Source organism: Eptatretus burgeri, chromosome 15, assembly GCF_056783735.1.
Source record: "Eptatretus burgeri isolate ZD-2024b chromosome 15, Ebu_testis_v1, whole genome shotgun sequence".
Classification (NCBI taxonomy): domain Eukaryota; kingdom Metazoa; phylum Chordata; class Myxini; order Myxiniformes; family Myxinidae; genus Eptatretus; species Eptatretus burgeri.
The window spans coordinates 33,778,282-33,806,269 of NC_140975.1; the positions used below are offsets into that span (position 1 = coordinate 33,778,282).

At 43.8% G+C, this 27,988-nt stretch overlaps 1 protein-coding gene across 9 annotated transcripts; it reads right to left on the reverse strand.

Moving 5' to 3' along the window:
- Positions 1-17: 17 nt before the first annotated feature.
- Positions 18-27,770, reverse strand: ANKRD40 (ankyrin repeat domain 40). Of its 9 annotated transcripts, none has more exons than XM_085857416.1 (7): positions 27,597-27,770; positions 23,417-23,519; positions 22,954-23,102; positions 18,252-18,457; positions 9,866-10,016; positions 6,941-7,125; positions 18-5,373 (listed from the first exon to the last, which is right to left on the reverse strand). In XM_085857416.1, exons 3-7 carry the CDS (start codon positions 22,994-22,996, stop codon positions 5,230-5,232), a joined length of 729 nt encoding a protein of 242 aa, XP_085713542.1. In that variant the 5' UTR covers positions 22,997-23,102; positions 23,417-23,519; positions 27,597-27,770; the 3' UTR covers positions 18-5,229. The 9 variants fall into 9 exon arrangements, with proteins under 9 accessions (XP_085713542.1, XP_085713541.1, XP_085713537.1 ...); XM_085857415.1 differs by having other exon boundaries at positions 9,926-10,010; positions 23,382-23,519; XM_085857411.1 differs by having other exon boundaries at positions 9,866-10,010; positions 23,382-23,519.
- Positions 27,771-27,988: the final 218 nt, after the last annotated feature.

Consider the following 27,988-nt stretch of genomic DNA (forward strand, 5'->3'; position numbering starts at 1 on the left):
TTCTCAAATACAGGATATTCAAATTCTCCTTCACTTCATGTCTTTATTACAGCCTGAAAAAAAAATTAAAAAAAATTCCTATTATTCATTCTCAGTACTGTACAAATATAAAACAATATACCTTTCCACCAAACAAAACCGTTTTTACCTCTACTTTGTAAAACGTGTTAAAACTATGTCATATGTGTGCAATTAAGGTAATGACATAGAATCACAAAGGAAAACCATAATGGTGTCCAATGAAACGGTTACGGTATACATGCCTGTTTGTAAATTTGTTTTAAGGCTCTCAGTACAACTATTATTTTTGTACTTTGTAACTTCCTTCCACACTCCCAATTCCCAAAGGACATATTCCACGAAAGTGGTGAAAGCTTTTGCAAAATTCAAAATCTCAAATTCAATTGTAACTTGCTTGGATAACCACAAAAATAAGCAATATCCCCCTTCCGCCATGCGGCGGGGGATAAAAACTACTTGCAATTACTTTAACAGAAGCAGGAGTGACTCGTGGTTCTGCTGGCACTCAAGATACAGAATCAAAATCCATCTGGCACAGAAAAATAAAATAAAATTGGCAAGCATCTGGTGGAGAAATCCCCTCGATATAAACAATCATGAAAAACGAATTTCCCCAAGTCCAAATTAATTAGGCTGATCTCTTAATTGGTGCATGTTCTCATATCCATTATCAGTAACCTGTTAACATCTCATGAACACGCATGACAGACTTCATCAGCCTCGATTCAGCGGATCACCGAGGAACGAGGGTATTTGTTCGATTCCATTTTCACGGTTTTGCGAGAAGATTTTTGGACGTTTGCACTGGCACATCATCAGAGAGTAAAATTATTCACCATCCATGAGATGGCGGTGCAAACAGTTAGCGAAACGACATCAAGCGAAGCACAATTTCAGGGTTGTATAAAAAGGTACCAATTTCAAACAGACTTGTTCAAATTTAAAAAAAAGACAACCAGTCACCAAATTGAACAAAATGAGACAATGAAATCAGAGTTCGATTTGATCAGCGATCGAAAAATCAAAAGCCGAAGAAAATTGTGGTGAAAAGTGAACTTCGAGGAAAGTGCTCGAGGTGATGGGCCTGATGGGCTCTTCGGTTGCAAGTTGGATAAGGCAGGGCACACTACTCCCGATAAAAAAAACAAATCACAGAGTCCAACTCGATGGTAAATCCCCAACTGCTCTCGGACTGGGTCCACATGGTGGTCAGGTGATGCCGCGAGTACCAGGACATCGCAGGTATCTGCACTCTGGTTCAAGGGTGCTACGAAGTTATGCAGTTATAGTCTTATATACTAGTACACATCGGTCAGTGGGAAAGCAAAGAACAAAGTCACCGTTTTGCTGTAAAATTAAAAGCTGATACAAACAGAATATTTTGCTGGTTTTACCATAGAACACACAAAATTGAAAATGACCATTTACTCATAATGTACAGGTTACTTACAAAAGGACAAGATAACAGGGTGGTTGCTGCAGAATGTCTTTCGATTACTCCCATTCAAGAAACACCGACACTCAATCCTGTTATCAATCGAGAGTCCTCTTTGCTGGTTGTTTATCCACAAAATACGGTATTACCAAAATAATTGGGACAACACACCTGCACTCACCTTTCCAAAATCTATGTGCATTTTCTCCACAAAGCAAAGCAGGAATTATTTTAGAAAGGTGTCATTTTGTGAGTTTTTTGTTTTTGGACTGCTGCACTACCGGCTTTAATGCATCACTATGGTGAGGGTCCTTATATCTACACCAGCACAACATACACTTTGGCATTTTTCTGTGTCTATAAGGAATTGGTTTAAGGACCAGGGAATGAATATCTGCAGCGATCGGACCCGGAGGTCCGATTTGCTTCCACTCTGGGACGTCTTGGAATACTGCACGAGTAAGCACAATGCAACGCTGAATGTGTACTTGCTATAAAAAGGAGCTACGGCACAATCCACCGTTTCTACAAACATTTGAAACAAAGAGTAACGGTGACACCACATTGGAATTAGAACAAACTATTTCGAACTTATAACCATGCATATTTCCTGATTGTGCCAATAGCTGATCACCCCCCCCCCCCAAAAAAAAATAGAACTCCACCAGCACTCAGCAAGTTGATTAAAGATTTCCACTTTTTACACACCCAGTGTTCATGAGAGAATCACAGGCCCAAACCTTAAACGGACAGGCATGGGAAGCATGAACAATGGCATCAAATCATCAATACCTCAGACAACTATTTCGTGCAATAAACATAAAATGTGGAAAAAGTTCCTGCAAATCCTGGAATTATCAGATTCATCCCCAAAACACATCGTTCCACCACCTTTGTAATACAAGGAAGGCTCAAAGAAAACCTGCAATTGGGTTCTGAATCCTTGGAAAAGAATGACATAATTGAAAGCATGTGGCGTGGTAGCAGCTGCATCAATTTGACATGGCGTCACAACTGCACAAAGCATTCTGGGTAGTTCAAAACCGTTAGCCAATGAAGTTTCTGGTGAACGAAAGTGACAAACAAGGTGAAATTGACAGATTTATCTGTTCAGTTTACCGATGTACACCTCTCGCACAAGAAGTACGTTTGGGGATGACAATGAGAATTCATAAGGTTTAAAAATGGAGATAATCATTAAATGATGATGAACATGCTCAGTGATGTGATCAGTGTGATGGACATGCTCAACAATAACCACGAACAGTTGATTTGAAGCAATTGTCATGGGAATGAAAAGTTAAGAACTTGTCTTGCAGGTGAAGCCTCATGTCAATCTGTGTCTGCAGACAGGTAGAATAATGGGTGAAATTAACAGAACGTCGATTGAGTGATGATAACCGCGCCATGGGAAGTAAGGAGGAGCTGACATTTTGGGCGTTAACCCTTCTTTAGAGCAAAAGAGCATTCATGGAACATTATTAACCCTTCATCGCTCTTTTGCTCTGATGAAAGCTTAACGTCTGAAATGTAAACCTCACCTTGCTTCTCACTGCAGTTAACGTACATCAATCAGCTTCCTGTTAATTTAATCCACTGTCACAAGATTGAGTCTGGTGGTCGTATGGCAGCTTAGCTGCTGGGGTTGCTATCATTTCTTGAAGCGCAACTGTATCGCTGATGCAGTGCCCCTCTACCAGTACACACACTGAAACTGGTACTCATTTCGCCGACCTCGGAAGGATGACAGGCTGAGTCAACCCCCTGGTGTATTAATTCAGCGGCCGACGGGGCTTGAACTCAGGACCCGAGGATCCGAAGCCGCCACCCTAACCAATGAGCCAACACCAGGCTGTAGATAGAGTCTGATACTGCAGTAGAACTATGTACCAGTATTGGAACTGTTGAATTCATCATTCATTTGCGTCTGGAATTCAATCAAAGGAATATCTGGTGTGTGTGTGTGAGGATTGGGAAAGGGGGCAAGAGATAGTTGTGGGGTTGTTTCCAAAATTGGATTGTTTGTGGGTTTCTTTGGACTCGAGGAACATACATGCAGCAAAGTTTTGAGGGTCTGAAGGTGGATGTCCTAATATACTGCACACCTGTCCCATAATTATGTTTCAAGCATGAATGCATTACCACACCGACAAAAAAACAAGCAGTCATAGACTGGTACTTATGAAATCGTCAACTTGACTTCTGACCTTGTCTAATAAAAGCTGTCTCGAGAGAAGGGAGCGACGCAAACCGGAAGTTTCAATGATGATTCTGTACCAAACCATCAAAAATCGAATGTTTGACCTCACCGTGACCTTGACCTTTGACCGATTTTGACCAAAATCTAATCAGCACTAGCCATCACCCTTCTGAATCACGTGGTATAATTTGACATTGGTAGCTTCTTCCGTTCTCGAGTTATAACTTTTTTTTGGATGTTTGACCTCACTGTGACCTTGACCTTTGACCGATTTTGACCAAAATTTAATCAGCGCTAGCCATCACCCTCCTGAATCACGTGGTGTAATTTGACATTGGGAGCTTCTTCTGTTCTCGAGTTATCGTGCCTACAAACAAACATACAAACACACACACAAACACACAAACAGAGGACGGAGGTCATCAATATACTTACGAAATCTTTAGATTTCGTAAGTAAAAAACCTCCTCTGCGTAGCCGAGAGAAATGAATACGGCGGGTTTCAAAAAAACTCCACTTTCCTATCAAACTGTAAAGAATAAGTGCAGCTTAACATTAAGCCACCCTTGTATAACAAATCAGAAAGATGTCCATGCACGTGGGCAGCACACATTTAAATAGCCAAAATATTTACCATCGTTGCTCAAACAGCTGTGATGTGTCCACACAGTAACTTTCGGTAAAGAGAACATCTGAATCGGCATAAAAATCATGGTTTTCGCAGAATGCCAATGAACTATATATCCACGACCCTCAACTGTCCACAAAAGCTCCACGTGTTTCAGGCAGGCCATCAAAAAAAAAGATACAAAGAAGTTACAACCAAAGATTTGGGAAAGAAAACAAGTGGCAAAATTGATGTCATATCTGCAGTGCTGACTTTCCCAAGATTAACAAAAATAAATAAATAAATAAAGGCCAAAACCCAGCAAGGGTTAATCTCATCAACCTTTTTGGTTATTTTTCTCTTCTCAACAACCAAGCAATTAAACAGGAAATAGTGAATAGATAACTACTGCAAGGTATTGTGGAATCACCTGCAATCTCGTGTGCAGCCAACTCTTCAAAACGATCCCATCCTCCTTAACAGCTTGGACTTTCAGGCAAAACGTTCGTGATCTGCTGACGTCTCAGGAATGGAAAGTTTTGTCCAACTTACTCCAACCAAATTATGTCCATAAGACTTCCCATCTGTTCCCAATCCAAAAATACATCATTTTTTTACATCAGATAATCAGCTACATCCACCACACCGATATGGTAGACTAATTTGGCAGGGGTATTCCAAATAAAATTATGGATCTTGTGTCCATTTACATCAGTGAACAATTCAAATGACAGCTTTATCAACTAAAGGTTGACAAAGGTGTGCTAACCACCACGGGAAGGCAAGGTGAAGTTGATGTTTTGAGCGTCAGTCCTTCATTCGAGTTTAAATCAAATTTACAAAGCCCTAATATATTAATGTCCTCATATTTTTTTCCCCATCCTTGCAAACAGAGAGGAGAGGAGAGAAGAGAGAGATTTTATAAAACAAGTTCATGATAGCAGACGTTTGAGGTATTGGGTTTGCTCAGTATGTTAATTCTAAAGCCTTTTTGTTATAACAAGGCACGTCAGTATCCCGGTGGTGCCTGCCTTGGGAAAACAGTGAGCCGTGTTTGCCCACCACCAGCTCCAATTCTTGGTAATCGGTCAGACGCGCCACTTCTTTGTCCTAATGATGCAAGGAAACAGGAAAAGGGTGAACAAAGATGAAAACTCAAGGAAAGATCCTAGGTGTTGTCAGGTTTACTCTCTTTTGTTTTCAAATTGTGATCTAAGGTTCGGGGAGGTGGCTTTACACGACTCGGTGGTACAATGGTTAGAGTGTCTGCTCTGAGTCTGGGAGGTTGCTGGTTCGAATCCATGCCGAGTTATACCAAAGATGCTTTGTGTCATTCAAATATCTTTACCTGTTTTGGAGAAATAATAAGAAGCAATACTTTTCAACACACTCTCGTATATTATTAGCTTATCTGGAAGTTACATTCCAGAAAACGTATTGTCATCACACGTAGTCCATCCGTCCCCTTTTTCGACTTCTCTGGCCAAACTGCCGAGCTGATCCGGCTGAAAATTTGCAGCACAATTCCTCTCCTGACTGGGAACAGGAATTGCAAAGCTCATTCCGGTCACATGACTTTAAGTAGGTCAAAATAGTAAGTCACATGGCTTGGTAAATTCCTTCAAAAATCTTCTTCTCCAGACCCACCAGTCAGAATGTTACCAAATTGGGGTTACAACATCAGGACAGGGTTCTGATGTTAAATTGTGGAGGTCATGCCAATAAGTGTGTCAAAATGGCGGTTCCAAAATTACTTCCAAAATCTTTTTCTCCTGGTCCACCTGTCAGAATACTACCAAATTGAAGTTATAACATTAAGATAGAGTCCTGATATAAAATTGCAGAGGCCATGCTGATCACATGACTGGAAGTGTGTCAAAATGGCTGAGTCAGTTTTGTGAAAATAAAAAAAATTAAAAATCGCTTAAATTCCTTCAAAAATCTTCTTCTCCAGACCCACCAGACAGAATGCAATGAAATTTGGGTTACAACATTAAGGCAGGATAGGGATGTTAAATTGCGGAGGTCATGCAGATCACGTGACCGGAAGTGTGTAAATATGGCCAACGTAGTCAACTTTTGGGAAAAAATCGCGTAAATTCATTCAAAAATCTTCTTCTCCAGACCCACCAGACAGAATGCTACCAAATTTGGGTTACAAAATTAGGACAGGGTCCTGATGTTAAATTCCGGAGGCTATGCTTATCACTTGACCGGAAGTGTGTCAAAATGGCGGTCATGCAAATTCCTTCCAAAATCACCTTCTCCAACCCCACCAGTCAGAGTACTACCAAATTTGGGTTGCAACATTAGACTAGGGCAGGGATGTTAATCATACTGTGGAAGTCATGCGGATCATGTGACTGGAAGTGTGTCAAAATGGCAGACCGTAAAATATTTTGGAAAATCACGTAAATTCCTTCAAAAATATTTCTCACCAGACCCACCAGTCAGAATTCTACCAAATTTGAGTTGCATTCGGCCAGGGCCAATCCTATTATTATTATATTAATTACAATGACATGGGTAAACAAATCAACACTTTACATGGCATTTGAACCTGGGATCGCAGCATCATGAGCTATGTGCTCCGAGAAGAATTTCAAGCATCCCAATGACTCCGAGTTACATTTACTGTGCATGCACCATACACAAAGAAAAGAAAATAAGCACACACTCTGCGTAAAAGTGTGTTGGGAAGCTTGCGGATTTTTTCCACTCCAGCGGGCTCGAGATGCAATTCTACACAGCAAGCATGAAGCAAAGCACTGTATGTGAGGTCTTGGCGGTCTAGCTCCATCTCGATAAAATCATTGTCATATTGGCTGCTGTCCTGGATGCGTACTTTCAAGATCAGCTCTCCTGAAATGCAAATATAGAAGGAAATGGCCAGTTAAGCAAATTGCATACATCTAGTGAATAAACACTCAACGGTTTCTGTCAAGGGTCATGACCAATTGCAACCATGGATTTTGGAATGATGGTGAGTGGCAACATTGATACGATATCTGCAATGCTGGCTTGCCCCCATTTTAACCTGTTTATAATGCAATAAAAACACATTAAGCTCATGTGAAACAAGAAAGGGCAGTACATTTACAGACCATCAAAGGGTATTTCGAGTGGAGGGAAGGAGTGAAATGGAATGGACATTAGCAAGGAGGAAACCAAGACGAACACAAAACGAGTAACAATTCCCTGAAGAGGATGGGAAAGAACGAGAAGGAATCAATGTGTGTAGAAGAGATTGTGGATGTACATGGGTGAGTGAGCATATGAGGTAACTAGATAGTATTCATAGAATACATACCCCGCACAGTCTTGAGAAGGACTTGGTTCGAGCTAACTCTTGTTTTTTTAAGGTTGTTTTTCTTCTTTGATCCAATATGGCTGCTCGATCATGACATCATCTTTATCAAACCATATTTCCCATGGGTAGTTGATCAATTAGTTAAATTTTGCATTGATCGGTGAAGCGGATTCTCCTACGACGATTTTCAAATATTTTTTCCTTTACATCCAATATGGCTGCCAGATTACGTGAAACATGATGGTCATTTTTATGAAAATCCTGTTCAAATTTCAAGTCAATCGGATGAAAATTGACAATTTTATAAATCAGGCCCATGTTGACCTTTTGGCCCAAGTGGACCGCAAGAATAGTTGATGATTGACTTCAGTGACCGAATATGCAAATGCTCTTCAAATTTCAAGTCAATCAGATGAAAATTGAGGATTTTAGAAATTTGGCCTATGTTGACCTCAAAAGAGTGATCCCGATATCTCATGGTCATATAAAATGTGGTAAAGTTTCAATTTTCTCCGCTGAATATCGTATGATCTTGGGTTGTTATGGGAAGGCAGGAGAAATGAGGCCAAATGTAAGCTCATATTAAATAGCCTACCAAGTTGCTGTCAATGAGAGTCAATCCAGGTATTTCCACCTCTTCACTTGAGATTCCAATTTGTGCAGAAGGCCTTGTTTTTGACTGTCTGAAGAGGAGCAAGGTGGGAAGTAGGAGCACTAGCCCAGAGCAGGAAGCAAAAATCCATGGAGTTCCATATGAAAGGCTTATACACCATTATAAGCTTGATGCAGCTCAGGAATGCTCGATGGTCTCTATGGTAGTAAACACCCAAAAGTCACCCAACCTTTGATGCCAATTTGGAGATCATGATCTTCCCACAAAAGGTAATGGCAGAAAGTGAGGCCAACAACTTCCAGGGGCTATACCCCCTTCCAACAGCTAGCCAGAGAAGTGGATTGAATAGTTCGATTGATGATCCTTGTGGAGAGACATTGTAAATGCATGCAACTTGCTGGCATTGCATGACATGTTCCAGGTAGCTGACCAACGGCTGCTCTTGTCCAGGTCTAATGAAAAGGATTCAGCAGTGGTTGGCCTTTCACACATGCAATGCATCATTCTAAACAGGGAGGAGTGATCAGTAAAATTATTTTTTAGTTATTCTTCAGGAAGATCACATAATCATTCATATCGATCAAGAACAATGTAGGTCCAAAGACACTGCCTTGTGGAACCCCAGCATGAAGGGAAAGCACACAATCATGGGCTATCTATCGTTCTGCTCATAGAGGAAATCAGCCAACCACTTGAGCATGGAGGCCAAATACCAAATAGACATAGAAATAAAGGCTGGATGCCAGACAATGTCAAAGGTTCAACAGATATCTAGAAATATGGCCTGAACTTCTTGCTTGTGGTTTAGGGAATCCACCAACTGCTGTGTCAGCAGGATGAACATACAACAAGGTGGAATAGCCATGTCAGACACCAAACTGGTTATTCAGAGATTAGCAAGTGAAAGAAATGGTGTCTGAAATCAGCCATAATGATGGACTTCATAACTTTGATCATGATGAGAAGGCAGACAGGTCTATGAGAGGATCAGTTTTGTAACCTTTCATATGGATAGGAGTGATATTTGAAACTTTTCAAAATGGAGGAACATTGCCCATCCATCAAGGACATGTGAAACAGTGAGGACAAAGGGTATACGAGTGAACCATGGTTCCCAAGGATTCTAGCAGTTATGCCAACCAGACCAGTTGTGGAAGAGTTATCGAGCTGGATAAGAAACTTGTTCACAATTGCGGAGGTGAAGTTCACATGCTGTAATGGGAGAATGGGTGGGCTGTCAAAGAGGGAGATAATTTTGCCATCAAATGGTCAGAAGAACCTAGAACTGATGTGGAGCAGCACAAGTTTGAGGAAAATTTGTCACAACACATTCCAGGAACTAATGCTTGCTATTTGGGGAGACAAGTGTTGAAAACAAAAAACAAAAAAGAAAACCAGCGAGCAATTTAGTCCTTTCACAGACCTCTCATATTGGTGGACCAGCGGATAACAGAGATGGAAACACACACAGGAGAACACTGGTGGATCAGAGCAGGGACCTGAAGTTGTTGGAGAACAAATACTGTACACTTGTTAAAATGAAGTCTGAGAATCATTAATATAAAACAATTCCAATAGTATTTATTTTATTGTTTTGCTATTGTTATATTTTTTTTAAATGGTCTCAAAGACCATTTGGTCTTAAGAATCGATTGCAGCAAGCAGGCACCAGTTCTGACCTTGTGCTTGGAAAGGAAAGGCGGTGTGAAGGAAGATGGGCTGGTATGGCGATGGCATACCTCCTACGATTCCTGGTTGTTGCAATACATGATACTGTTGTGCTCTGCTCGACAATCCTTGGTGGTGCTGCTGCTGCTGCTGCTGCTGCTGCTCCCACACACAAATATTTTTCCAGCATTAGAGAAAAATTTATCAGCATGATCATCATCAAGATTTCCTCCATATGAATTCTTACGCTGCACTTTCTGTTTGGTATGCAACACAACCAACCGTCATAGTGTGCAACCATTAAGAGACAGCCATTCTAAAAGTCCTTTCAACCCAAATAAATGCACTAATTGCAGTGTTTCCACAGCTTGAGGCATCCTTGGAAGTCCTATTTCTACATGCCATGGCTGATTACAATAATGTCTCGAAAGATTATCAAATCGACACCAAAACGCATTGTCGCTTTTCCATTTTGGGAAAAGGTAAATGTTACAGAACACAGTCTGGTGAGTGCTCAAAAGGTGGGCATGAAAAGACCGCTAATCACCAGAAAAACGTTTGGCAATGTTGAGTGGAATTCGGTATTTCATCCTGATGATGAATGTGATAAAAAATAAAAATAACAAGCACAGCAGTCAAATAAAAGTTTGAGGAATCAAGGATAGGAGAATTTTTTTTTTTAGAAATAATAACTAGCCGAAACCCCGTCACAGACGGATTCCTTTCCATGAGCCCAATATGACAACCTGTGGCGGCTCTTGTAAGACCTGGATCCCAGTCGATGTACTCCATGGCCTTACCTAATGAGGTCTACAAAACGTCCTTGTACACGACATTTTTGGTGTACACTACTCCTTGTGAAGAAGTCCCCTGATTTGTGCACGTGTCTACTTTGACGTACAAACACCGTGTTAAAACTTCTGCCTCTCGAGAACGTGATGTACAGTTGTCCGTGCGAAAAAAAACTGGAGATGGGAAGTATATTCCCACTCTAGGAAATGTTTGTCCTTGCGCCTTGTTAATGTGTCGACGACAGACGTAATGACGTCAGCGAATGACCGATGATGTCGTGACGTCCTTACGCCTCTCAGCGGAGACGTCACACGTCGCCATGTAAACGAATGCAAACCGAAAAGTGTTTATTCTGCTTCAGAGTTGAAGTTTGACTTTTGCCACTATGTGCGATGCACTCTTACAGGTACGAAGTTTCTTTCAGTCCAGGTCACAGTACCGAGAAAAACGTGACGCGACCGCTATGACGAGGACAAAATTGGTCCTTCAGTATTAATATATAGAAAATAATAATAAAAAAAATAACCAAGCAGTTCTTCCCATCTATATATTACATAGGTAAAAGGTGGGAGGTGGTTTGAAAAAAAAATACAGAAAACCCAAGGAAAGGCAGATTGCATCCAGCTTTAAGTGCGTTGCATGTTGGGTCATGTGTGCATCCTTACAGTTAAAGCAAAGTTTTCCGGACCAGATCCATTGTGGCTTTCTATTATTGTTTCATCCCTATGTTGGTTGAGTTTTCATCCTATTTTCCGTACTTAAGGGTACCCTGTTGTGGAATTTGTGTCCCAGTGTTTGGCCTCTGCAAGGCCTCAGGTAGTGGGCACATCAAATTAGTCTCTGCTCTGACGCTGCATGCCTTTTTCTGCTTTCTTTATCTGAAATGTTCTCCTTTCACGCTCAACTGTAAACTTATTTCCTCGCATCAAAATAAATCATGAACTCATTCTACTTGTTTTTTTCCTTCATTCATTATCTCTTCCTTTCTCAAACAAACTAACATTCCTCCTATTGAATTAATTTGCTTCCTACTTCATCATCATCATCATCATCATGCCTTCTGCAGAGCGTTGGAGCTGCTGAAGCAGTTACGAGGCTCCAATCCTGGTCACGTCGCCATTCCAACTCAGGAATTTGTGAATGGTGCCCAGCTATAGTTCACCTACTCTTCGCGAAGGACACCGTGGGACCTTCAACATCCATCAACTAATGCCGGCAGACAGAACGCCCAGTTTAATATCCATCTGAGGGACGACACACACATTGATGAATCACTCTGCTAGTGAAACACCAGGGCGACAGTTTATAGCTGGGCAGAGATTCAAATCCAGGCGAGACAGCTTCAAGGCGATTGTACGTACCTCAAAGCCATACAACCAGCCCAACCTTTCTTTATGTTGTAAAATGCTTCATTTGTTGTATTTCTAAGCCAGCAACACCCCAGATTATTCTTTTTCATATTGATCTATTCCGCTTCTTCGTCTTTGATTAGGTTTCCCGCCCAAACTTGTCTAACTGGATGATCAGTCCATGGATTGTCCTCCGCCTTCCCAACTCCCCCCTCCCCCCAGTACCAACAGCACGACTTCACTCCGTGGTTTCAACAACCCCTCATCTCACCCCTCCCATGATATCAGTCTCCGTAAATACATGAGAAGTCCAGTTTGAAGATGTTTCCTGCACAGGACCATCAACTCCTCTTCACATCCATTAACGGTATCAAACACATCCATGTCAGTACCCTCCCCTTCCTAATCCCCTGCACACATGCATCCTCTCAACCCAATTCCTTCTCTGTGTCCCCCCTTTTTTTTTTTTTTTATTTTTTTTATTTTTTTTTGTATACCTTGGTCGAGGCTCGTATGAGAGCTAACACACAACTTCTCATTCCCCATCACCCTCCCCCCCACCAGGTTCATCAACTCCACACCCCCACCCCAGGTTCAACCATGCCGCGCCCCCTCCCCAGGTTCACCCACGCCACGCCCCCTCCCCAGGTTCACCCACGCCACGCCCCCTCCCCAGGTTCACCCACGCCGTGCCTCCTCCCCAGGTTCACCCACGCCATGCCCCCAACCCAGGTTCACTCATGCCGTGCCCCCTCCCTAGGTTCACCCATTCCGCGACCCTCTCCCCAGGTTCACCCACGCCAAGCCCACTCCCCAGGTTCACCCACGCCGCACCCCTCCCCAGGTTCACCCACGCCGCACCCCCTCCCCAGGTTCACCCACGCCGCACCCCCTCCCCCAGGTTCACCCACGCCGCACCCCTCCCCAGGTTCACCCACACCCCACACCCCCTTCCCAGCTCCCTCCCGCCCCTATGTTCCTCAAGGTCTCGCCCCACCGTCCGCTCCCAGCCCCCCACCCCCAGCATACTGTCACCTCCCTACCACACCAAGCTACCCTATTTCTCAGCTTCCCCCAGCCCTCTCCAAATCCCCCCACCCCCATATCCACATTCATGTACCCAGCCAACAGTTTCTCCTTACCTGCCCCAAATTGAGTGGGCCTCAAACATCCAAATCTATCATTGCAATCGACATAATATCTTTCATTTTCTCCAATGGCTTAATCTCGGACTATCAGTTCTGATTCACATGCAGTCACTCTACCCTGGACATACATATTTTGCTCTCCTAAAAATGGATGGAGGCTTTCAACATCAGACAGATTAGGGTCATCTCTTTTTTTTTGTATACCTTGTCGAGGCTCGTATGAGAGCTAACACACAACGCACATCAAGGGGGGCATGAGACAGGAGGGGAGGGAGTGGGAAGGACAAAATAGTGGGGAACAGAGACATTTGGAGATCTGTGGAAGGGAGAGGGATGGAACATGGGGAATAGAAGATGGACATTACAGGGACTTTCAGGAAGGAAAGCAGGGAATTTGAAGGAGGTGGGCTTGGGTGGATTATCGAGGGTAGAAAAGATCGAGGATTTGGATGGGGGATGATAAGAGGTGGTGGTGAACAGCTGTTTTGAAGGCCTGGAGGGAATAATGGGAATGAATTGAGTGAGGGAGTTTATTCCAAAGGCGGGAAAAAAGAGGAATGAAAGAGTGAAGGTGAGCAGTGATTCGTGATTTTGGTAGTTTTACCAGAAGGGGGTTGTTGGCGAACCTTGAGTGCCCTGCGGAAATGTGATGGAGACAAATCGCAGAGAGAGAGTGGGGGGGGGGGCGAGGCTGGAGAAGAGACGGTAGAAGAGAGAAAGACCACCGACCAACCTGTGCTGATTTAGTGAGAGGCCCAAAGACTCAGCCTCATTGCAGGAGATGCCAATGATCCGAAATGCCTTGGTTTCTACAGCGTGAAGCCGAGAAAGGTGGGAGGCAGGAGCACCAGCCCAGAGGGGAGAGCAGTACTCCATCAGGCTGCGGACGAAAGCTTTGTAAGTGGTCAGGAGCTCAGGTGGGCCGAGGAAGGACCTTGCACGATGGAGGATTCCAAGTCGGCGACTGGCTTTGGAGGCGAGGTTTGAAATGTGGCTTTTCCCAGGAAAGGTCATGGCAGATAGTGAGACACATCTTGAGCATTAGATAGACTGGCACCCTGCTTTGCTCTCCAAACTTTCTGCCGATGGCATCTGAGGCCACCTCCCCACATAACTTATTTGGACTTCCTCGACTATCTAAGCCAACATGTAGATTTCAACAGGATCCTAACATCCCTCTAACTGCCATAGCTGGAGTTCCCCACGGTGTCTGGGCCCAGTCCTCTTCCTAATCTTAATCAACGATCTCTTTGGCTGTCTGGAAAATCCTCTATTTCCTTGCTGATGACTTCACCCTCTGCGAAAACATCCCTCATCCTTCAGAGAGGCAGGCAACAGTCACTTCCCTCTCTGCAAACCTTAATAGAATCAGGAGCTGGTCAGAAACTTAGAATACGTCTTTCAATCTTGACAAATCTCACAATCTCACTTTATCTCTCCGAAAAGATCGTCAGGCACACATATACTTCCTCAACAATCAGCTTGAAATAGTTCCGCCACTCAAACTTTGCAGCCTCATTATCAGCAATGATCTTTTTTGGGAAAAAAAAAATCATTTAAGTTGGCCTCCAAAGTCAGTCGCCAACTGAGCATCTTCCATTGTGCGGTCTTTCCTTGGCACACCTGAAATTTTATCTACCTACAAGGCCTTCATCTGCAGCTTCATGGAGTACTGCTCTCCCCTCTGGGACTGGCACCCCTGCCCCAAACCTTGCTCAGCTTGTCACCGTGGAAACCAAGGACTTAAAAATCAATGGAATCTCCTTCGTTGAAGCCGAGTGTCTGGGCCTTTCACTTTCACATCGCAGACAGGTTGATGTGGTTTCTATCTATCACCTCCTTTCTGGTATTGTACCCTCTGCTCTTTCTACCACAAATTTCTACAGGGTGCATGCAGTCTGCCAGTAACCCTCTTGTGGTGAAACTCCCCAAATCCAAACTCACTGCTCACCTCCACACATTTGTTCCCTTTTTTCCTCCCCACCTGCAGAACCGATTTCCTCAGTCTCTTCAATCTCATTCCTCTCTCCATGGGGTTTAGACAGCTGTTCAACACCATATCAGGTCATTGCCCATCCACAACTATGATCTTTTCATACCCTCTTAACTTACCGCACTTTCTGAATTTCCAGTTTTTGTGACTGTGTCCATCTTGTTCACCCCACAGCCCTCATTTCTCCAAACCTCCCTCTATTTTGTCCCATAAGCCTGCTGTTAGTGAGTCCCCCACCACTCCCCTCACTCTCTTTCTACTATTCTTTACCTCAGTCACCGAAGGTAGACGTAGATTATGTTTTTACCCGTGTGTTTGTTTTTCTTTGCCTGTCTGCGTCTGTCTGTCTGTGTCTGTGAGCAGGAAATCTCAATATTATGGACGGATTTGGACAAAAAACTTTGACAGTTTGGGTGTGTGACAAAGACAAATTGATTTGATTTTGGCGAAGATCCGAATACAAGAGTTTTTTTAAAATTTGTTGAAGCGATTCTTCACCATTAAGAGATAGTAGTGGGGCAACTTAGCTAAATATAGCATAACAATTGTGCATTTTGTGAGCAAAGCACCAAATTTTGCACACAAGTAGCCTATCATATTATGAACAGATTTGGATATTGGGCCATCTCAAATTTTTGATGGCAGTGGAAAATGGCTGCCACAGCCATCAGTGGCTGAATTTGAGATGGCCCAATATCCAAATCTCTTCATAATATTGTTATGAATTCTGACCCGCCTGGCGTGCGAGCGATTGCGTAACTCCAATCGCAACCGCGTCGCCCACCGGACGGACAATTCAGTCCTGACCCTCCTGGAGCTACCGCCAGGAGCCAGTCACGGGTGGGGGTTTAACGATAGTGCCAATTGCCCACCCGTGCAGGATAGGGTTGCTCGCCAAATTCGACCTACTGAAGTACCTGCGCGAGTAGTCGACCGGGCGATCGTACCTCGCCGCAGGTCGGCCGAGGACACGAACCGCTTAAGCGGTCCGTTCAGTGCTACAGTGATAACCGAGCGGTGTTATCGCCGACCTCGACGGATGTGATTCTGTTTACCGGGCGTTCAAAACCCTCTCCTAATTTATTCCGCGATTCAAGATGGCACTCTCAAAAGGGAAAAAGACGACGAACGGGATACATTTCACACAAGGACATTTATTTAAAGCACATATTGCACACACAACACAAGCAAGGCAGTCATGCAATATACAAGCAAGAAATAGAAAACAAAAGCAATACGACCGACTATAAGCAAGGATCAATTTACATGCACAGTCACTTACACAGTTTCTACTTGGCAGGACACAGCGCCACAGCATGCATACAAAAACAAAGAAAAACCCTTCCCATAGGCAGGGAGGTAGACGGGGTTTGTAAACCTTTATGGCACGGGACCTGGAGGACCGAACGGGTCCCGTGAGACCGAAGCGTCTTACCCGCGCCCTCTTGGCGCAACGGTGGGCAGGTCGTGACGTCGACTCCCCACGGCCTTGCGCAGCCGCGCCTGACTTCGGATCCCTGGCGTGGTCAGCAAGCTCTCTCCGGCGCTGCTGCTGGTGCTTCCATGACCCACGACCAAACAAGCCAAAGACTGAAGGGCAGAAGGGGCTTCAGGACCAGAGAGAGAGAGAGAAGCCCAAAGAGTCCAAACGAAAGGAGGGAGAAGAGAAGCCCAAGGGGTGACCAACGCCACGAGACCAAGAACGAACGAGCCAGCATGAACCGAGAAGAGACCCAGAGCCTCGCGTCTGTTCGCCTTTTGTAAAGCGGGGCTCTGCCCTTTGCCCCGCCCCGTTTCTGGCTCCACCTCCCTTCTGGAACCTTGCCAAAAAGGGGCGTGCCCTCTCGCTCCACCCTCCCCATGCCGTGCGGGGGACGAGGAAAGTCAGTTTTGGCTCGGGGCCAGGGAATTATTCCCCAAAAATCAGACCCCTCCTTCACATGACCTTTGACCCCCGCTCGGATCGCACCTCCCCCACACCAAGCGCGGGGAAGAACAGGCGGGAAAAAACCCCACAGGCTTCACGAGTGCTTTTTGTTCTGTCATTTGGAAGCGGTTCTTGAGAGCGACGTTGGTGGTGGTGGTTGTGGAGGTGGTGTGAGCGTGGTTGGCGTTGTGGCGTAGTTGGTGGTGGCGGTTGTTTGTGTGGAGGTTTGTTGCAATGGTGGCTCAAAATAACGATAAAAAAGAAAAACGGCTATCTCAAAGCGTCGCAGCCTGATGAATCACACGAAATCCCTTTAAACAACGGTGGGGAACTATCTGCACATAAACCTAGCGTCATAACTGATCTTAGGAACCTTTCTGGTGTATTGCGAATTTCCACAGCCGTAACAATATGTTAGGCTACTAGTGTGCCAAATTTGGTGCTTTCTTCACAAAATGCACAATTGTTATGCTAAGTTGCCCCACTAAAGAGCCAAAAACAATAATTCAAAAAGTTTCCGATAAGTTAAGACAAAATTTGGTGGATGAGTTGGTTAGGTGACAATAACAAGTCGATTAGACTTTGATGAAGGTCTGGATGCATATTCGGCCGATCTGTGGGATACAAAACATCAATTGTTCAGCATGGCAGAGGTATGAGCTCGACGGAGTGCCTTTCGAATTTTATTCTGTTTTGTCCTGATCCGTTCTAGCTCTTCACAAGCCTTGACACTGAATGTATTATAAATAAATAAACAAACAATCAAGGGAGGAGAAAGGCCCCCAAAAAAATAACAGTGTGAGAAAAACAGGTGTTTGGGAAGGAAGCAGAATTTTTGACGTATATTTCAGATGAAGCAAGAAGAGGTAAAAATTTTAAAAAGAGGGATTTATTCGATTTGACAAACAGCTATTTAATTTTCATTAAACTTCAATCTCTGCACAAGATGCCGAAAGCAGGTGGCAGCAAAAAATACATCACAAACATAAGTGCAGGAATATATATATATATATATATATATATATATATATATATATATATATATATATAATTACAATGTTTCTTAAAAAAAAAAAATAATAATAATAATAAAAAAAAAACTTTAAAAATTAAAATAAAATAATAATTTAAAATAACTTAACAGCGGATGCAAACTTATTTTTGAATAACAATGCTCTAAAATTTCACCTTTAGTCCTGCAAGCTGAGGTGAGGTGCTGACATCGTGGTCACTTTCCCTGTTCACCGTATACTGCGGGGACTTGAGCTCCCGGTCCAGATTCCCAGCCATGCCATTTTCAGTCGGTGCGCTGTAGAAAAATGGTGGATTGCCGATATAGTTGGGTGTGATGGGGAGGGATGAGTCCTCAACTATATCATTGGCAGAACCTTCACCTGCAAACAATAAACAAGCATCCTAATTAAGGTGGGAAAGTCCACAGTGACACCACAAAATGCTCTGCATAGAACACAGGAAAATAAACGAAACAAGTCTGAAGACGACGATGGTTCACGAGCGGGATTTGATGATTTAGATTGTTTCAGAAGTCAAGGATGAGACAATGTGATAATTTTTGACCAAGTTATAAAAATGATCAACATGATGTGGTACGGGTGACGGGTTATTAGCTGCAAAATGTCGAAAACCCGGTTTCGTTCAACAACTTTCAAAATTTGACCTTTGCATAACCTTCAAAGGTCACAAAACAATGTTGTGGACATTAAAATAAGGAAACAGGATACGTGCTATCGCTTATTGAAGTTAGTTCGTCGAAGAAGGTCGAAAACCCGGTTCGATTCCCACAACTTTGAAAATTTGACCTTTGTGGCCTTCGAAGGTCAAAGGTCAAGGATTATGACCTTTGGTGCAAAACTTCCTCTGGAACATTCCAGGAACAATATTAAGTCATATAGGCTATATGGCATTTCGCACTCCTCGGATTATCCATATTTTGATGAAATCAGCGTAAAAACAAACTTGAAGGGGTCGCCACGGGCAAGGTGTTCGAGATAGAGCAAAACGGTTTCAAGACTTTAGGTGGGGAATGACCTCAAGATTATGCATAAAAATAGTCATCCCAGCTCTCAAAGTTTGGGCGGTGGTATGATTTTTGTCAAAATTCACAATTTTCTAAGTTTTTGACCTTGTGACCTTGACCTTGGGACGAAAATGAAAAAAAAAAAAAATCGGACAACGACAAGTTTTAGACAATTCATTTTGCTATTCAAATACCGAAGAAACCATTCCATTCAGTCAATTCCCTAGGAGAAGATAGATTTTTAATCTGACTACCCCCTAAAAATGGCTATTTTTTGGGCGTGGCTCCGCCCACAATGGGAGTAGCCACGCCCTCATTCAGGAAAACACAACTAGACGTTGATATCGAACACATAACCAAGTTTCATCAAGATCGGATCAAAGTCCACGGAGTTATGCTCTGGACAGACAGACAGACACAAAGACAAGCCGGTAGGCGGACATGGGTAGTCGCCTACCCAATAGAACCTGACGCGATGGGCCCGTTCGATGGGGAATGACCTGAGGATTAAGCACAAGAAAATTCATGATTCTAGCTTCAAGGGTTAATGCTGCAGATTGTTTTTTCGTTAAAATACCCCCACATTTAGAGATTTTTCAGCCGTTGCTAGGCAACGGAGGGGTCCATAGCAACGGTTCTTTCTCACACATAACGAGGACATACCATGAACCTACCATACCAGTTTCATGCATATCTGACTCATAGTCTCTGAGATACAACGAACTTCGTTTTTTTTATTGTTTTCGACCAGGGTTCATTCAAAGTCTATCATCTCCGACAGTTTTCAAAGGATCCGGCTGGAAATTTTTGACAATATGGCTGAATATACTGCCCACAGTCGCTCGTGGCCCGATTTTTGAAAAAATTAATGTTTTATGATTTTTTAAAAATGTCAAGGTCCCATTGCTCGGCAACGGTGGTGTCCATAGCAACGGTTCTCATTTGCACACAACTTGGTCATGGTATGAACCTACCAACCAAGTTTCATCGAAATCGCCATTGTATTAACGGAGCATTGGACCGAACAGACATACATACAGACAAGCCGGTAGGCGACATGGCTGCTCGCTCTAGATGGAAAGCTGGCCGACGCGACTAGCCAATATTCATGTACATGCTATCAATCGATTTAGCACAATAAATATGATTATCACAGCCCTCTTAGCTTGCGCTCAGAAACCCGCCTTGTGAAATTTCAGGCATGTTTCCAAAGAGACTAACAAATGGCAGCCCTGGTAATTCCATTTATCTATTCGCTAAAGATTTTATTTTTTTATATGATGCTGTAAGACATTCTCCTTGGGCACAAAAAAAACAGATCCCTCGGAGGTCCAGTTTCAGAGGTATTGATTTTTTTGTACAGTCCACAATAAGTGTACGATGTACTATAAAGTATTTTAGCTGTTGCTAAGCAACAGAGGTGTGCATAGCAACCATTCATTTTTGTGTACATGCTAGCCACATTGTACACATTTCACCCAAGTTTCATCAAAATCAGACTCTTTCTCTTCGAGATATTCGCAATTAACCGTTTCTGAAATGTTCGACATGTACTCGCCCAAAACCTATCTCCTACAAATATTTTTGTTAGGGCTGCAAATTGGCAGGAAGGGAGCTCGATAGATTGCGCACAGAACGCTAAGCTTCGATTTTTTTTTTGATTTTTTTACCACTTTAAAGGGCCGTTGCTATGCCGTTGCTAGGGCCCAGGGTCCCATATTCGAAAGCACACGATTCCCAGAAATATTGGTCCTACCTACCAAATTTCATTGGAATCGGTTGAGTGGTTTAGCCTCTCGGCTTGACCAAAGTTTCGCAGACAGACAGACAGATGGAAATGTCCAGAATAAGGGTGCTCTAAGAGCAGCCAACAAGCACAGACAGACAGACAAACATATCGACGGAAATACTGATAATAAGGGTAGAAAAAATAAAATCTCAATTTTTTTTTTCGACTAGATCGACTACCCAACATAGCGAATATAGTGGTCACTCTGGCTGGTGCTAGTGAACCAATCACTTTGGGAAATATAAAAATCACTTTGGGAAATAAGTAAATAAATTATCACTTCCAGTCATGAATAAAATAAAATAAAATTACTTCCAGAAAAAGTTTTAAAATCACTTCCGGTAGATTACCTCGAGGATTGGATAACATCGAACAGAATTGGATTTGGTGATTTAAGGAAGCAACAGTTGTGCAGGATTACGGATTGCAAGGCAGTGGCAGGAGAGCATGTTACCACCCAGCACAAGTCTGTGTATAGGAAGAATTTCCAAAATCGGAGATGGTTGCTGCCTGCGCGTGGGCTTTCTGCATATACAGTACATGGCAAGTTTCATGAAGATCTGATGAAAACTCTGGGTTGTGAAACAAAAAAATGTCAAAAAATAGGAATGATGTCATAAAAATTGATATGATGTCATAGTGATGCATCATATGTGCGGTAATTCATCTCTGTGAATGCCCTGTTCGATTCCCACAAACAGAATTCAAAAAGCTTGCCTGGTTTTGGAGATCATTCTTTCGGCGATTTCCAATAGCGGAGATATTTTGACGTCATAACTATTTTTTCTTGGAGGAATTTTCAAAATTGCACATGGTTACTGTCTGCGCAGCGTATTTTTACATATATATATATATATATATATATATATATATATATATATATATATATATATATATATATATATATATATATATATATATGCCAAGTTTCGGGAAGTTTCGATGAAAACTGTAGGCTGTGAAACAAAAAAAGTCCACAAGAACAACAACGTGAGTCCGACGAGATTCTCCACGAGGATCTAAAAACTGGTCTAACCGGATGGGCGTTTTTGTTCGGAGACACAATCTCCTTACTGGATGGCCATTGGCTCCCTAAAGGAGCTCATCCACCCTTTGGCAGGTATTGTTTTTAGCCCTGCAGGGTGTCACAGTCACCCTCGCCACTGGCAAGTCAGTGAGGGTAGTCAGTTTAGTCGCGGATTACCCGACCACGCGGCAGGTAGAACTGGGTTACGTTGCCAGTGGCAGTCGAGAAACCTGACTGAGCTGACCGTGAAATACCATTTACAAAGCAATATCATTTACCATTGAAATACATACTGTACATTTCACCATTTACATTACAGTCTGGCCAGACAGGTGCTCAAGTATATTGTTACACATTTGTTACCTGTGCTTTTAAATTAATCTTATTTCCCGTAACAGTCACAGCCTGGTGTTGGATTAGTGGTTAGGGTGGCTGGCTTGGGATTCTTGGGTCCTGAGTTCGAATCCCGTTACTGTTGAATTTACACCAGGGGGTTGACTCAGCCTGTCATCCTTCTGAGGTTGGCAAAATGAGTACCAGTGTCCTGGTCCCAGTGTATGCCTCGGTTAGAATAGGTGTACCATATCCCTGTGTGTCGTAAGAGGCGACCAGGGTTGGCGTCAAGAAGGGCATCCGGCCATAAATAAAAAATATTGCCTCAGGAAGGGACCCATGGTTGCATGGAGCCCACAAAAAAGCTCAGCAGGGAAAAAATGGCTGTAAAAAGGCTGTTATTTCCCCCTCCCCCCACCCATAACAGTCACATTTGATTTGTACAAGTGTCACAAATGGTTACCATTGCCATTTTTTCCGTGCCCTTCTGTGCATGCCTTCTCCAAGAAGAGATCACTCTGTTAAAGAAGAGAGCAGTTCCCCGGCAAAAAAACAAAAAACCCAAAACAAAACACCGGGATTCGCTGGGGTAACCAAAAACAGACCTCTTTCTTTTTTGGCCACCTCGCTGTCACATATTGCAAACAATGAAAACTGGTAAGTTAGATATAGTGGGTCAGGTAAATAGGTGGAGTTTACTGACAGCCAAGAATGGCTCGGATGTTCAGGTTGTGTGTCAGATCCATCGCCCGTTCCCCCTTTACTGTGAGAGCCTCTACATCTGCTCCAGCCTCCAGTAGATAAGCCACGATGGGTGTGCGATTCCTTTTACAGGCCCAATGCAAGCACGACCTGCAAAAGGTGCACATGCAATTATTGCAAAAATAATGACAATTCCAGTGTTACACAGAAAAATGTGTGTGTAAAAATAAACAGAATTACATGGCATTAACATTAAAAAAAAAAAATCGAGAGTATTAAACCAGTTTGATGAGGAATAATCAAAGCAAGGTACCTTGTTTGTTTGCACCAAGTAATTATTGTTCTTGTACATTTATTCACAAAAGCCTTCAGCTTGCAAGCCCAATCATGCAACCTTCAAATCCTTCAAACAGAAAGGGCTGCACTCACCAGCCATTCATGTCATTCTGCGAGTTTACACTAACCCCGCTGTCCACCAGCTTCCTCACGAGGTCCATATCACCGATACATGCGGCTTCACGCAGCCTCTCCTCCTCCTCTTTGGTCTTCCATTCACACTCCATGGCACTGCGAATGAACAGGCACACTTTGTGGTAAGGGAAAGAGGGGAGGGGTTCAATCAACAAGAGAGTTGATAGAACACCTTACCTCAAGTAGTTTTGAGAAAAGGACATGACAAGGGTCATTAAAACCCTTGCTCTGCATATCTGAGCACGATCTATACTAATAATAGGCTTCCACAAACATCCCTGACCATGTTGTAGAACGTCGGCTGAGGCCCTCACTTTAAAATTTTTCTCCGCAACCGCTTGAGTGATTGACAGGAAGCTTTCAACATAGAAGCAACACCCCATGGAGGTTTCATTTTTTATTTTTTAAACAAAGTTACATGACAAGCCGGTAGGCGACATGGGTGTCAGGTCAGGTCAGGTATGGGAGCATGTGCCAGAACAGCACGTCGCTGCGTCCACTTTCCACCGGTACTCCAGGGGCCTCCGTCTGGCCATCCCCCAGGCAGATGCCAGGCCCATCCCCATCTCCTTGAGATGATGGTCAACCTGTTGCAACCATGAGGCACGTGGTCGACCCACTGGCCTCCTCCACTCATGAGACTCCCTCGCTGAGAGAATCTGGTGAGCAGGATCAGAGTCAGGAAAACGAGCCACATGTCCATACAGCCGCAACTGACGCTCACGGACTATGCAGGTAACAAATCTCATCCGAGTCTCTCTCAGCAACCGCTCGTTGGACACAAAATCCGACCAGCGATAGCCAAGGATTCTCCGAAGAGACCTGGTACCAAAGGAATTAAGTCTCCGTCTCAGATCCTTGGTCAAAGTCCAAGTCTCGCACCCATAGAGCAAGACTGGAAGTACCAAGGACCTGAAGACTCGGACTTTCGTCCTCCCGCACAGGTACCGGCAGCGCCACACCCCATGATCCAGTGAATCCATGACTCCCCAGGCCCGACCCAGACGTCTATTGACCTCTGACTCGCAGCCAGCAGAGACATGAATATCACTGCCAAGGTAAGTGAATCTCTCCACGACCTCAACATCCTCACCACAAACAGACACAGACAGGACAGCAGCATCCAAGATGTCACCGAAAGCCTGGATCTTAGTTTTGACCCAAGAAACCCGTAATCCCAACGGCTCCGACTCCTCATTCAGCACCTCGAGGGCCCCCAAGAGGATGTCTAAAGTCTCCGCAAAGATGACTGCATCATCTGCAAAGTCAAGGTCCGAGATCTTGACATTCCCAAATGACGCACCGCAACTTGATCTCTCAGACATCCTCCCTAGAATCCAGTCCATACAAGTACTGAAAAGTGTGGGGGCAAGTACACATCCCTGACGAACTCCAGTAACAACTGGAAATAAGTCAGAGATGGTACCACCACACTTCACAGCACTCTTAGTACCAGAGTAGAGTTCAGACATCAGATCGATCAGTTTTGGTGGCACCCCACGAAGACCAAGAATCCTCCAGAGGACATCCCGATTCACTGAATCGAACGCTTTACAGAGATCAACATAGGCTGCAAGCAGCCCCTGCCGAAACTCTCGTCTGCGTTCGGTGAGGACACGAAGAGCAAGGATACGGTCAATCGTTGACCTCTTTGGTGTAAAGCCTGACTGCTCTGGACGCTGGTGCTCAAGCAGATGGTGGCGAACCCTATCGAGAATTATCCGAGCAAAGACCTTGCCCGGCACTGAGAGCAGCGTCACCCCTCGGTAGTTGTTGCAGTCTTGGCGATCACCCTTCCCTTTCCAGAGAGGGACAACAAGGCCCCTCTTCCAGTCAGTTGGGATGATGCCTGTGTTCCAGGCAGAGCACAAAACTGCATACAACGACACGAGTGCAGCATTTCCACCAGCCTTGAGAAGTTCGGCATGGATGCCACAGATCCCTGGAGCTTTGCCCCGTTTCAACTGTGTGTTTCAACGACATGGGTGGTCGCGACATAATTGCATATTACTCATCCAGTTTTTGACGGATTGGGCTGAAAATTTGTGACAAAGAGGTTGATTATAGTGCGCATAAAAGCCTGGAAGGCCATTTTTGATTTTCGATAAAAATATTTTTTTTAGGATTTTTCTAAAATTTCAAAGTACCGTTGCTAGGCAACGGTGGTGTCCATAGCAACGGTGCTCAAAAGCATAGAACTAGATCCTGGTATGAACCTACCTGTCAAGTTTCATCAAAATCAGTTGACTCCTCTGGCCTCCAGAGCTGTCTATTACATACAAACAAACAATAAAAAATGACGGTAAATAGACACTATTTTTGAAGGACTACCATTTGAAAAATAAAACCTAAATAAAAAATCGGCTCAAGCAAAATTTTCGAAATATCTCGAAGCGTTTAATTCTGAAGTCTCGTTTCTCCACATTCAAAACTGTAGGACAAGTATTGAAAATACCATTTGGGTTCTTAAAACGCGGTTTTTCGGCCACTGCATAGCAACGGGTGGTTGCTGAGCAACGAAACTCAAACGCGCACACTCCCAGCCCATATGGTACCTGTTCGCCAAGTTTCATAGAAATCGGTTTGCTGGCTTGTGCTGTGGATCCGCGCACGCACGCACGCACGCACGCACGCACGCACGCACGCACGCACGCACGCACGCACGCACGCACGCACGCACGCACACACGCACGCACACACACACACACACACACACACACACACACACACACACACACACACACACACACACACACACACACACAAAGGCGTTTCAGGTATCAGGAATAAATGGTCTAAACATCGCTTTGCTCGGCTGAAGTAACTTTTTCCGTGAACTTTGAATAACAGGTGTGATGGCAACCATGCAAAGTAGATGGATCAAATGGAACAATCCAGAGCTGAACTTTCTGCCGACTCTTCATGGAAAAAAAAAAACTGACGATTTTGGAATGATCTTTCAGAAAAAGATGCACCAAACAGAGATCTTTTGGAAGAAGTTAGCTCCGTCGTTGCATCACAACGCACCGTCGTTTTCATCTGAATCTCGCTGTTACTCAGTCTCAGAGCAGGTGGCAAATTTGGTCAAGATGGCGTAAAATTTTGCCCAAGCACTGCTGTGCTGAAGGTTTTTGAAAGTGTAAACAAGGCGATTTGTGTTCTCCAGTGTTCAAGTATATAATTCATTTGAAATAAAAAAATATAAATATTTTAAATGGTGTAGAAAAGAAAAAAAATGAAACTGCTCGTTGAGCAAGGAATTGCCGGAATAACTTTGTCATATCTCCATGATCTCTGAAAAAAACAAAAACCTGGAAATCAATTTGGTTCTTATAAGTCGATCGTGCAACTGTTTAATGAGTTATAGCACTTAGTTTGGTCATGATCATAACTTGGAAGTCAAACGGACTCGAAATGGCGGTTTTATCCCAATTTGAAAGTTTTGACCTGACCCCCCCCCCCTGACATTCGACCCCCAACCGCTAAGAAGGGTGTTGGTGTGACACCACAATGAGACATATGGTTGGATGCAGAATTGGAAGATGCACATTTTGGATTTGGTTTGAAGTCGATACGACCATTTTAGCGGAAGTTATTGTGAAAATAAGAATTTTGGTTTTCGGTGACCTTGACCTTGACCTTTGACCTGGATTCACCAAAAGCGACAAGCGTCTAAGTTGGACCATGGCCGACGTCTGTACCCAGTTTGGTCATGATCGCAGAAACGGTGTGGCTGCTACAGGGTAAACAAACACACGAACATACAGACAGACACACACAACCGACCAACATAATTACCGAAATCCGAAGGATTCCGGCAATTAACAAAGCATCGAATATGAAGTTTACCACCGTTGCTACAGCGTCTTTTACGCCACCCTATCAAACACGTGACACAAGCTATTCGTTCCTGTTGTTTGTGTCCTTTGTGACATCCTGAACATTTTGATCCCTGAACTCCTTGGACTTTTGGCGGCCAGTAAAACGGCCTCTCGGGTCCACGGAGGTCCGAACAGCGGTCTGAATAACGGCAAAATGTTGGACGGGACCCGGAACGGTGACCGCGGCGGGGAATGCGACCGCCAGAAGATCAGATGAAGAGATAGAGATGGACACGGACACGGACAAGGATGTAAATATGTAACACGGCTCGCTGTTCTCACCCTCACTCACCACGCAGGCTTCTCACGGAGAATCGGGATCCGCGGATCTTGCTCACGTCGGCACCACCATTCGGCAGGCCCCCGTGTGTATCAATAACGATCGTCACCGACCGGTCGGCAAAAACCGAGCAACACCACCGACACGAAACTAATTAATTCATTGAGTTTTCCTTCAGCGGAAGTGACGTTTTAATGTTGAAATTAGGTCTCGGTAAACGTTTAATTATATCTGAGTTAATACAGATTAAAATAACCGGTGTAAGTTTCCTGTAAAGAGCAGAACAAGAAGAGGTCATGCGATTAAGAGGCTATAAATAAGAAAGCACACGTCACACACGCGCATTATACCGCCATGGCGATAGTGATGTGCGACAGTTAAAAGGAAAACTTAAAAAAGCCAAT